Source organism: Tachypleus tridentatus, chromosome 6 (assembly GCF_004210375.1).
Source record: "Tachypleus tridentatus isolate NWPU-2018 chromosome 6, ASM421037v1, whole genome shotgun sequence".
Taxonomy (NCBI): domain Eukaryota; kingdom Metazoa; phylum Arthropoda; class Merostomata; order Xiphosura; family Limulidae; genus Tachypleus; species Tachypleus tridentatus.
In genome coordinates this window covers 98330124-98343881 of record NC_134830.1, presented here as the reverse complement: position 1 = coordinate 98343881, position 13758 = coordinate 98330124, and the positions used below count along the sequence as shown (strand labels likewise).

The window sequence follows — 13758 nt, the reverse complement described above, 5'->3', positions numbered from 1 at the left end:
CGACATGTCACCAGAGCAAAGCTTTTTGACTGACTTAGGAGAGCCAGCAAGTCCCTCTAGCCACATCTGAATAAAAAAGGGAGACATTTGTTTTAAAGAGAATGTACTCGAAGAAAATGAAGTACAGATGTTACAGAGGTTGAAGAGTGCTGCTCAGAATCTTCAAGAAGTGTGTGGTCATTAACCTATGGCCTGCTTTTTTATTATTTTATTTAAATTTTTATTTGCAGGATCCATAATAAAGAAAGAATATTTTGGTGCCCACTAACCCCACCCATCATGAAGCCCCACAAGGGGACACACTGCAGTGCCAAACAAGAACACTGCAGCAATGTCAGGGTTTAATGAGCACTATACCCAACACCAGCTGCTAATTTACTGTCTTTGACTGTTACTAATTATTGAAGTATTTTTGTTTTTGATTCCAAGAATCACAATGAGTTTACAAAAACCATCCAATTAAGTGCCATATCTACTTGACAGTTAGATGTGTACATTTGTAAAGTTATAAGGATTCCAAAACATTTGGTATAAAAACTCCTGTATTTGGAAAGAGAGTAAACCTCCCCAGCACTGAAGAAGAATCCATTGATGCTGCTTAAAGATGCCAGAGATGATGAAGACTCCAGTGTTTCAAAATTTTCAGAACACCTCTTCAACCTTGATATGAGTAACAATCAGAATTTCTTTTAGAATTGAATAGCACAGTAAAGTTTGAATGTATCATGTTTAATAATGAGTTATGTTTGAACAGATTTCTTTCAATGTCTCAATTAATAATTTGCTGGTAGTGTTAAGTAATTGAATGGATGTTATAAGAAGTTTAACTGAATAATAGCTATCAGCTTAAATTGATGAATTTAATAATGAGCAATGAGCCCAGCTACTTTTGGAAATTATGATGTAGTCAAGTATTTTAATATATTGCATTAAAGAGTTGTTGTATTTCGAATCTCAGTCTCAGAGTCAATTTTCATTTTAACTGTAAACTTCGAGTTAGTGACTTGTGTACTTCATTCGTGATTGTATACCTGGATTTAACATCAGTCTATTGTAACTGGATTTAAAGTCAAACTCTGATGAATGGCTAACATGACAACTGTTACAGGTTTTCAACCACAGACTCAAATATTCAATCACATACTAAGATGAAGTCAATACAGGTCTGCCACTTATGCTGTTCCAACTCCTTCAATGTAAAGTTTATTATCTTCTCATTATATAGGCTGAGCAGCCTATTGATATGAACAGATGGATGTCTGGACACACTTGAAAGGGCCTGTTGGTTCGGTAGGTTAGATTTGGCATCTATAAGCTGGAAAGTTAAAGTGCATAACAAGAGCAGACCTGAGCCTTTTTTTAGTAAGAAGGATACCTTGTATAAGTTCTTCATATCAATAGAAAGACATCAGTGTGAGTTTCTAACTTCAATGTAGGAGTCAATAGATGTACTTTCCTTCTTCCTGACAATTACTATTAGAAATGACAAAGCACTCTGTGAAAGCTGTATTTCTTTTTTTAATATCATTTGTATTTCAGCATTGGTCTTCCCTAAGACTCTAGGGAAACATGTGCAATAATTTTTTAATCAGGCATGCATTATTTTTCATCTAATATAATATTTAACACAAAAGGCCATACCATCACAAATACATTGGCATATTCCACATCAAGTCACTGAGTTGTTGCTGCTGCTGTTGCAATGAGATTAGATTGTCTGTAATATAGTAATATTATATGTGTTAGCATCTATGTCTTAAATTTCAGGTGTGGCATGACTTACCCAACCTAGTATTACTGCTAGCAGTTAATTTTACTTTGCTTACTGTGCTAGCTACCATTTTAACATCCAGTTGGATAACTAATCATCCATAATTGCATAATAAAACCAGCACATCATCTCTCCTTGAAAAGATAATACAAACTGATGGAAGCATCATCTCCATTCTCTCTCCAGAGTGACCACTATGAGAATTCTCAGGCACCAATGTTCCCCTTACACTGATATTAATCCACAGTAAAAAAAAAAACATTCTGAGTGCATTTTTCTAACCAAATCTGTAGTTGTAGCAAAATATCTGTCATAGACCTTTGTAGTATCACAAAAGTGCTACATCGATGAGAAAACTTTTCCTTGACTAGAGAACTGTCTCAGACAGCCACTTCTCCTCAGTGGCTGATCCTTCCTCTTGATTGTTTTTCCTTATAGTTGTGGAAAATGTCATTTTCTAAATTAAGAAGCCTTTTTCAAAATTATATTACTCAAAGATAGTAGCAGAAGGTAGTACTTAATTCAAAAGATATAGCACAACTAAAATATGATATTGTGCAGTTACAGCATCAAAATTTTCTCTTTCCTATCTATTCTGTGGTATGTTCAGGTAAAAATTAATTTACTTAACAGAAACAGGAAAGGTACATATAACAGCATAATATTCTGTCAAGATACCAGTTACAAAGTAAATAGCTGAAATATGACATTAAATCAAATAATGAGACTTGATACAAAAAGAAATATGAAATACACAATCTTTATTAAAACCTGGTATGTGTGTGTGTGTGTGTGTGTACATGGTGTACAGTAGATTGGACACTTCTTTCACTGGGTTATCTCAAGCTACTTATTCTTCAACGTCCTATTCAAAAATGACTAAAGCAAATTTCTTTTTAGTTCTCAAGAGATGTTATATTTCCCCAGAGCACTGTATTACCCACTTGACCGATCATTCTCATTACAATAAAGGTAAGGCCATAACCTCCAGTTATCACTTAAACAACCATTAGAGGATATTTCTATCAACATCCTTGCACAAGGTGCATTACTGCAGCAACATACTAACCAGAAAATACAGGTACTATTGAGTCAAAAATGACAAGAGCAGCTAAAAGCAAATCAAATTACTTCTATGGTTATGGGGTCAAACCTATTTAAGTACTTTTTATATGAAGAATGATATGCAGTTCAATAATACCAGCTTTGACCTTTGCTTCAAACAGCTTAGGAAAGAAGTCTCGAAGGTACTTGAAGGCTGCAAACTTCTTATGAAGAGCTGTGACAAAACTCATAACACCCAATTTTATGTGCAAATGGTGGGAACAACATCTTCTGGAGGTCCACTTGTAGCTCACACTTGACACTGTGCATCCCCACAGAGAACTCAGTCCATTGCAGTCAGTGCTTTCGATTGCAGTGTACAGTATCCCTGCTGTATAATATAACATCTTACTATTAAAGTAGCAAAAATTGTCCGTCTTAACTTCTAGAGTTTTTTTGCAGTGCTTGCAGGTGAAATGAGGTGCCCAGGGTTTATCTTGATCATGCCAAAATATGCCTTGTAGGCTTCACACATTTTAGCAGATGCTGTCATACAGTACTTTTTTGCTCTTGGTGAGCGGTAAGCCCTTGTATATATATATATTACCATGGAAAGTTCTGGAAAATTCTAAAAGGTTTTTGAAAATTCTCATAAGTTCTACAACATTCTGGAAAATTCTTGTAAGTTTGAGAAAATTCTCTATCAGCTACTCAGCACTGAATCTACCTGGAATGTTCTAGATAATGGGTAAATTTCAAAATTTCGTTACCCAGGTCACAAAAGCAAAGTTTGAAGAGAAAAATAGGTATTTTCCATTTACTTTAGGCATGAGCAATTGGGAAATAACACTTTCTGCCCAGAAACAAGAAAAAGTAAAAATGTTGTTACATAGTATTATCATTAATGTATAATACAATGAATGCTTAAAATTAAGAATAGAAAAAATGTACATACCTGTTAAATTTTTATCAAATAATCTTAAAATAACTTCCATTATTTTTTAAATTGTTAGCTTTTATTTTTCACACAGTTTATTTTTGATATTTTATTTTGTTTTCCTCTAGCATCAATACATACTGCAACATGTCAACTAGTGTTCTTGAGCAACATTGGAACATTCACCTACTACATTAAGTCTGATGTACAAAAGCAGTTTGGCTTGTATTTAACAAAAACTTTTCTTTTAAAATGCTTATTAGAAAAGTTTAAACACATAATTAACTAAAATATAAAACTAAAACCTATATACAATTTAGTTGTCTATTTAAATATAATATTTATAGGTGAGAAACAATGCTAAATTGCTAACAAGGACAATAACATCCATAATGCCAATAAAATCTGATTAGATCTCTAAGGAATTATTCATGCCAATTTTAAAACAACTATTGGGAGATTGTGTTTTAAAATGTGGTATTTTTCCCTCATAAATATCTACCTCAACTAATTATAATCAACTGAAAAATTAAAACTCCATGTGTAGAAAGTAGGTATAGTAATTATCAAGAGTTCCAAGAAATTTATTTTCATTTTATCATATGTGACTTCAGGAGCTTGAATGAAGAATGATAGCCTTATGGTGTAGCCTTTAGCAATAAAAACTATGCTGCAGGACTATTGTTGATATGTACAGTTGTCAGACTAAAAATGAACAAACACTGTGACATTGACTGCAGTGGTGTGATGGAGCTCCAAAGCTGTTTAATGTAAAATACTGAATTTCTGTACTCAGAATGATATCACTGCACACTAATGTGTAACTATAACAATTATTTGATAAAAATGTATTAAGACTAAACCTAGAGCACTTTAGAAGTCTCACTCGTGAAAAATACTTGAGCTAGAAAAAATTTTACTTTCAAGATAAGAAATCAGTTTTTGTACAAGTTTTTGAAGCTGCAATAGCAAAACATAGGTTAGACGTTTTTTAAATATTAAGTTTCATGAAATGTAAAGGCCAATTTTAGTGTGGAAAATGTCTAAATCCTTCTAATGTGTGTGTGTGTGTGTGTGTGTGTGTGTGTGTAAAAATAAATTACCAATAATACACAATGTGATTGATTTTTTTATTTCTAGTTAAGATATATAATATGAAACGTATATCTGTTTAATCTGATGTACATGCTTTGTGAGTGTAATGTAACCTAAGCTTTTACAAAAATCCCAAAACCAAAACAAATTCTTTGAGGTATCTTAAATTAAATAAATTATTTCTTTAACTGATTATTTACAGTACTTTCACATATCTAATGGCTTTGTAGGATGTTACATATCCCCAGTGTCTCGGTATCTTTTACAAAACATTTTTCTACTATACTAATATTACATCTCAATATATGAAGAACCTATTTTGTGTAAAATTTTAATATAAGCACATAGTTGTAATATGAAAAGTTGACTCTTCTGAAGCAATAAAATTTGATTTACTGTATAAATAAGGGTCAACACAGAAACTTACATATCATCAATATAAAGGTACTTCTCTCTGTGAGCAAATACTGTTATCTATGGGCTTGCTAATAAACTTTTGCAAGTGAAGTGAAACTAAACAGGAATAGCTGAAACTATATCTATTTATATTAGCCTAAATGTAAAGATATTTGCTATGTATACACATAAATCTTTCAAACTAATATTGTTCCAGTAACATTTTGTATGCCTAAAATAACGTGTACTTATTTTGAGAGTTTTTGTTTTGTTTGTTTTTGTTGCTGGTGTAAATTTTTCAGACAGAGTTCTCAAAAATGCTTCACCTCACCTTATCTATTAATAATTTGTGAAGTTCAGCCCGCAAGTTGTGAAGTTCTTCTCCTACTGTCTCATTTGACAGAGTTTGTTGCATCTGCTCTTGAGTTTCTTTAAGCTGCTCTTCCAATAGGGTTACTTTTTGTTTAAATCCATCCTCTTGTTGATAAATCTCAAAATAATTCTTTTCCAGTAGTTCATTCTTAGCAGATAGAAATAAATTAAATAAATGAAGACCAAGAATACTTTGTTTTTCATATATAGGTTTCAGTACTCCTAATAGATGATGCCTGTACATTTTAAAACCAAAATCTAGTTCAATAATTTTTCCCTGTATGTTAAACAGTTAATTATCATTTGTTTAATTAATAACAACAGCAAAAGCATTTCAATATAATCATTAATAGTTTTATTTTTTAAGTACAAATCACTGAGAAAGCATGTATTTATCAAGATTAATGAAAGTTTAAGGTATTTTAGCACAAAATGTAATGTAAATTTGTCTTTTTATAAATATTAATACCATATTAATATATATATGCTCATTCCTGTGCTTCACTTCTGTCTATGATTTATTCAAAGCTGACTTATAAAAATAAAATAAAATAAATGTTTGCAGGAATCATAGTGTGCCACTGCATAAAATTATTAAGAATTCTTTAGAATACAAAAAGGTAAATTATGGTTTTCACAAATTAAAGTATATAGTTAGATATATAAATGATTATATTTGGCAAATAAAAAAAAAATTCACTACTTTATAACACAAGAGTTCTAATAATGAAATATAAACAATTCCCAAGCATCAAAAATGCTGCAAAATTATATACCCAGGAATATTTATTGAATAATTATATCATGAATATTGTATCCAAAATTATGCAAAAATGTTTCTGGTTAAAAATAAAGAAGGTATGGGTCAGAACAAAAACATCTACGTTTTAATAGGTTTTAAAGACTTCACTGGGAAGCACATGTTTTAATCATCATTATATAATACTTATTACTTAATTGATTAGCTTTTGATTTAGAAATTAAATTTATTATAGGATATAGCACTCTTTAGTTCAAGAGGTATTATTTTGTCTTTTTAATGATTTATTTATTTTTCATAGCAAGAGTGTTAAAAGTTAATTGTTTTAAAAGAGGAAGTAATGACAAATTTTATTACATAACTCTAAGTCATACATTATGTATTCGGTTTGATTGTTCTACTAGGCTTTTGCAATATTCTTGATGTCATCTTACTTCTAAATCTTTCTTGTTATGAGAATATTATTGTCACTAGAGGACTAGATATTTCTATATTTTTTGTTGTGTGCTATAAATACATGCATGTACAAAGAGGAAAGAAGGAAGTTAGTGCAAGTAAAAAAATAAGTGAAGTTAGCCTGCATGTAAATTTAGGTGTAATAGGTGATTTCTGAAGCAAGTTTTACAGTTTGTATCGTAACGACAGGGATATAGATTGGTTAACACAGTTGTAATGGTGATTTTAAGAGAATTTCACAGCTGATATTGTAGCAACAAAGTTAGAGAAGAAGAAATTGTTGTGCCATTTGGGTTCTAATGTCACTGAACCAGTCTGTATGAGCTTTTTACATAAAAGAGAATTATTTAAAGCTCTATATACAACTGTGATAACCTACAGGGTAAAGTAAGTGAATTTGTAACTAGTTATAATAAATAAAAGGAGAGTAATTTGTTTTTTCAAAGAGTGTTCTAAGTTAATTGATGTGCCTATGTGGACTTTGACTCTAATCAGTAAAAGTTATTTCAGTGAAAAAACTTATATCTGCAAGTTGCAGTTTGATATTTACTGGTGTTATATTGCACATAAGGCAGAAGCAAACAAAATCCCATGTGAATTTATCAATGTTGACACAAAGCTATTCCTCTAATATTTGTTTAAAATGAATACAGAAATTATACTTTAACCTTTCAGTTAACTCTAAATTTAAATAAAACAGTTTGTTTTTATCAATCTGAAATCACATCTTCAGGTTTCAAAGAGAAACTTCCTTCCTAAAACATCACCAAAAGAAATAAGCTATGGATAATTCAAAAGCACTTATACACAGGTTAATATTCTGTAGGTAAATTATATTAATAAATATGTATTGTAAATCAGACCTTACCTGCTCCATAAGATCTTGAATTTTCTTCACTTGTTTATGTTCTTTTTTAAATAGTTGCTCACATTTTGTAGTTAGAGTTTCAAAGCTCTCTTTTAAGCTCTCAATTTCAGATGCTTGAGTTTTTTCAGTTTCACATTTAGCATCTAGTTTTAACTGCAAGTTGTATTTTTCTTGTTCAAGGTCCTAGATCAAATAGATTGTTTTTTGAAAGGCTAATTTTAAAAATATACTTATATCCACTGCAAAATTCCCAGTACTCTCCATCATCATAATTTTGAAAATCTTCATTATATGAATCATGGTTTCTAATTTATACAGCTATTTAAATATTTCAATATTTTTCACTAATGGAACCTGCAATATGTGTACAGATAATATTTTGTACATATAGGCAATAAATGTTTAAATCTTTATCAGAAAACTTTACTGCAATAATGACATTATATAAATTATAGAATTGTTTTAAATTTTTCAGACATTGTCCTCGCATACATTATGAATCATATTTGAGCATGGTAAAACTTTGAAATTTTATTGAAACTTTCACAATGATAATAAATTACTTCACACTGTGAAGTGTTTGATATATGTACACACACACACACTAACATGGAAATTAACAAAATAAAAATTGATGGTCAAGAATTCTAAACTAGATGAAAAACAACCAAAGTTTCATTCAAAGCAAAATGTTTATAACTAAAATGCCTAATGAGGTTAAGGTTGTTCGTATTAAAGAAATAATTTTAATTTAATGAAAATGTATTTCCGTTAGATACTCACCCCACCCTAATATAAATAGCTATTCTCTTTCAGTGCTGCCCTCTCTATATGCAAACATTTTTAATGCATGCTACAAGCCTTTAATCTCCCACTCAATTGGAATTGACCAATTCCACTAAATTTCTCATACAAATCATCATGTGACACCCCTCCTTTTATCAATATCAGCACCACCCCAGAGAAGATTATGTTCATTAAAGTCTTCCAGGAGACAACAACAGAGAAAACACAGTGATGCTACAGCCTAAGGAGACACAAATGGCTACAGCTTCCAAGAGTGTATCAAGTGGCAAAGACATAGTGGGCACATGCTGATCAACCACCAGTGCCACCCCTCCATGCACCCATAAAACACACAACCTGTCATTTGTAGACAAAGAAAACTAATGAAAGGTGACTGTATAAGCAGATTTCAGAAATGTTTCCTGTAAAGAAAGACACACAGGAAGGTAAGAATCAACCAGTGCTTTGATGTCATTCAAATTAGAACAGAAACCTCAACAGTTCCACTGTATTAAAGTAGCCATTTCTTACTTATGTAAAGGAGAATTTGATGGAGATCCCTTCTGTTTTTGACCACATTGTTTCTCTTTACTAGAAAGTCTGTTGACCTCCATGGATCCTGCCTAATGTCAAGGGAGTAGAGGTCTCTGTCAGTAGATGAAGAATTCAGTGATTGAGGGTGTGAACAAATAATTGTTCTGTATCTCAGGGCTGAAGAAGAAAATATACCAGGAAATGCCAGAAGTTGGAGCCAAAAAAAATCTCTGTCAGAGATACTGAGAGATCTGTCTGCACTTCCATTATAACAGTGGAATGGAGTGTAGCAGCATATGCTCAAGATGGAGTGGTGGACAGTAGCTTTTGAGCCTCAGAGTAAGAAATGTTGTGAACCATTTTCAAATGCTGTACCTCTCTTTCCTCCACCCACCTAGGATAAGAACAAAAGTAAGAGAAGTGAGACCCACTACATTTAGCACAATGAGGATCCATTTTGCAGCCACAAGCATCATTGATCTTGCCACTGCAACAAGCACACATCAAGAAACTATGATATGATGTCTTTGAGTGACCAAACCCCTAACACTGGAAACATCTGAGAGAGTTTGGAATATATGGCCATACCTTGCAATTAAGATAACCTGTCTTGATGGTGGCAGAAGGACGTGGTGATGTTAACATCAAAATTAGGGGCATTGGTCAGCATCATAATTCCATCTTTGTGAGTGGAAGATATGCCTCACTGCAGAAACTCCTTGGGTGGAGAAACCAACAAAGTTCTCTGATTCGGGGATGTTCTTCAAATCCCTCTCAAAAATAACTCCTCATGATGAATTCAAAATAGCATGTGGAGTAACCTGAATGGGTATATCCCCAATGGCCTTTGAACTTAAAAGGAATTCACTCTGTTTTAGAGTGGATGTTTCTGAAAATATGCCATCAGAGCAAAGTTTTTGACTGACTTAGGACAGCCAGCAAGTTCCTTCAGTCTCTTCTGAATAAAAAAAGACACTTGCCCTAAATATTTGTCTGATAATGAATATAATATAAAAAAATGAGGTATAGTTGTTGAAGATTGCTGTTCAGAATCTTCAAGATGTAGATGTTTACTTATGGTCTGTTTTTTATTACTTTATTTTTATTTTGAGTTGGAGGATCCATAATAAAGAAAGAATATTTCAGTACTCACTGACCACACCCACCATGGAGCCCTATGAGGGGACACACTACAATGCCAAACAAGAACACTGCAGTAATGCCAGGATTTCGTGAGCACTATACCCAAAACCAGCATCAGACACAAGTCCACAACACCTGTTGAGAACATCCAACACTGGCACTTGGTTGGGAGGGGGAGAGGCATTCCAAGGCCACCTGTCTAGATGAATTCAATGCCAAAGTGGTGTGTTAGGGTTGGACCCCTTCACAGGTCACTGCTCACAGCAAACATGTGGGCATATGTCCTGATCCCAGAAGAGGTAAACTGTAAGTACAGGTCCTTCTCTGAGAAGTCACCACGTAAATAAATCCATACTGAGGGGGGTATGATATCAGATGATGCCATAAATTATAATAAGTTCATTAGTTTGGAAAAGTCAAATCTGACACTGATGAAACTCTATTCAGTTTGTGAAATAGCTATGGTGATACTTCATAAGATGAGCTGAGATGGTGAAGTGGGATAACAGTTTTGAAGATCTACTAATATGTGAGTAACTGTCACATGAAAGCTGTTGCCAAAAAACAGATAGAAACAACACATCACATTCATCACAAGATGGAAGTGCCATTTTCATGATTAACCAGTTCACAACTGATGGTCAGTTCATATTAGCAAATGAATTATTAGTGCCAGTGGCAGTTGGAGCATATGACAAATGTCAAGAGGTTACAACAAATCATAACATACCAGAAGGTGAAGACTATGTTAGAAATAAGATAGTGAAGGTGCTACAAAATACTGGTTGCAGTAATACAACAGTAAAAACCAGTTATTTTTATGATCAGATGACAGGTAAGTTACTCCTGTGTGTGCTAATTGATGGGAAAGTGAACAAATTTTCTCTAGCAAAAATAAAGATATGTACTACATATTACATGGGAGACTTTGAAGCCATGTCTATGAAGACACTAATATATGACTAGGTGATTAAAAATTTACCAGATAGTAGAAATTTGGAGACACTAGACAGAAAGAAGACTAATGAGGCATCCACAGTGACCACAAAAGTTCAAGGAAAGAAGGACAAGCAAGAAGTTGAAGGAAGCCTAGAATAAAGACTCATCACTACAGAAAATTTGGGTCCATGCTCGAGATAAAGTGGAGCACAAGACTAAAAGAAAGAAAACCTACAGAATAGAACATCAAAAAGAAGTACTGTACCAGACCTATCAAAACAGTTCTACTGGTGAAACTAAACACTTGAAGGTCAGTTAAAAAATACTTTTTATGATAAGGTCAAGAATCAACATTTCAAGGTCAAACAAGATGTCTTGGTTCTGCTACCCAAATGCAAAAACAAATTCATCCTCCAGTAAAAAGGACCTTTTAAAGTACAAGATGTGGTCAACAGAATGAACTATAAGGTGAAAATGAATGGAAAGACTAAGATCTACCAAGTTAATCTGTTATAGAGGTATATACAAAAGGTAGAAGACCTAACAGGTGCAGCTACTGAGGCAAAGATGGATGTTGCAAGTGTGGCTGTCATAGATGAAGAACCAGAAGATAGTGACTTTGTCATAAAATATAAAGAACTGCTACATCCAAGACCATTAGGTGAAGATGAGACATACAAAGATTTAAACATAAATAAAGAACTTACTAGCAAAAAGAGAGAGGTACAAGATATATTGTGTCAATATACAAACAGATTAAGACAGACAGACCTCAGACAACACAAGATTAAAAAGAAAGGATCTTATCAAAGTGAAACCCTCTCAGTAGAGACAATAAAGGAACTATAAAAGTTGGTGCAGACTATACAAGGAGGCTAAGTGTATGAACTAAGAACAGTCTTTGTATACAATGAAAAAATATGCCATAAACATTTTTCTTGAAGAGGGGTTTATTGTTGGATATAAAATAGCTGTAACAGATTTTGTTATGTAACTCGTACAAATCGTATGTTGTGTACGCAGTTTAATTGTTGTACTAGGCTTTCATAATATTGTTGATGTCACCTTACTCAAAGTTCCCAAGTTTTCTCCTTGTGCATGAAATTGTCATCACTAGAGAGCAAGATATTTTTAAATTTTTCTGTTGCATGTTATAAATATGTTCAGATACAGAGAGGAAAAGAAGAAAGCAAATTAAGTGGTATATAATTAGACAGATCTTGACTGAGGAATTTGCAGTTTAGCCATGATGGTTGATTTCTGAAGAAGTTGAGTTGGAAAATATGTTAGTGAAAGTGAAGTTGGACTGCATTATTATTAGTTTAGCCATAACAAATAAAATGTAAAGTGAGTTTCACAGAAGTATCATAATAACAGACATAAATGACAACAATGTGCCTTGAAAAAGGGTGCTATAAAGTAATTGAAACTGTCTTTGTGGATTTTGATGAATCGATACAAGTTTAAGACAAACTTTCATTGTAGATTGAGATACTGCCCTACTTAATCAAGAAAATGTGTTAAGCTAAACTAAAGAACTAAATCCAATTATTATTTATCTTACATGAACATTCACCATGAAAGAGCAGGTGTAACATGCAACTTATTCATCATGAAATGTAACCCCTACACACACGGCCAACTAATATCATACACAAGTAAAATAATCACATCAATTTGCTCAAGGACCAATGTTTTGAAATCTTAATTAACTCAGTTTTAATAGTTCATCTTTTCTGCTTTAATACTTTTTGAAGCTTTAAAATTTTCTCTGCCACTATAACTAGCTAGGTTACATATATAGATTCCTACTTCAATTTACAAATTTGGAAAATCAAAATTATTATACTTGTTAGTTTCCTTTTTATTAGCTGTTTTATGCACCAGCCATATTAAGTACATACCTAATTCAATTGTATTACTCAGCAGGATATTTACCAACCAACCCTCAAATATAATATGCTAAAGTAGTGCATTCTTCATTTTATATGTATATAAAATAAGCATTAAGAAGATTTTAGTATAAAATCAATTGTCAGTCCTAGTTTTGCCCTTAAAGTCATAGCAACTAATGTAACACTTAGGACTGATAATAGATTCTTTATTAAAATCTTATTTTATAATAATTTTATTATTGTTTTCTAATGGTGATTTTAATTGCCTAATAATAATTAATGTAACCAATATTATTGAAGCTTTATTTCATTATATATATACACACACACATGCAAATATCATTTTCAGTACAACAAATGAAACATTAGGACCCCATTTTGAAAAATTCTGTGAAATAATTACAGTGATAAGGTACATCATTTTTTCTGTTTCTTAGTCTAGAAAAACAACTTATTTTGATAAAAATTTAGTGAAATTTTAATTCACTAAATAAACATGTACATACATATTGATTTAGATGACTTTATAAGTAAAATAGGCCTTAGTTTTGCTCAGCCAATACTATGAAATAGTCACTGTTAATATTCAAATATTTTAAAGGTGGTTTTAAATGGACAAATTTTATGCCTGCCATTTTATTTCAACACTGTTAAATACTACTGTACCTAATGATATATACATATTATTTTCCAGTTAAGTTGTTTTTGTGCAACAAAATAACTTTCAGCAGTGCTGGAAAAAAAAATTGTATTTTTGTGTGG

At 32.2% G+C, this 13758-nt stretch overlaps 1 protein-coding gene across 2 annotated transcripts in view; it reads right to left on the bottom strand.

Moving 5' to 3' along the window:
- LOC143253146 (protein Spindly-B-like) overlaps nt 1–13758 on the bottom strand; it is a 68795-nt gene that overhangs the window by 34037 nt on the left and 21000 nt on the right. For both annotated transcript variants that reach the window (XM_076506487.1, XM_076506486.1), the window contains exons 3-4: nt 7700–7882; nt 5575–5763 (exon numbers count right to left, since the gene is read on the bottom strand). In XM_076506487.1, the coding sequence (XP_076362602.1) occupies nt 5575–5763; nt 7700–7882 (372 nt within the window). The remainder of the gene's footprint in view (nt 1–5574; nt 5764–7699; nt 7883–13758) is intronic.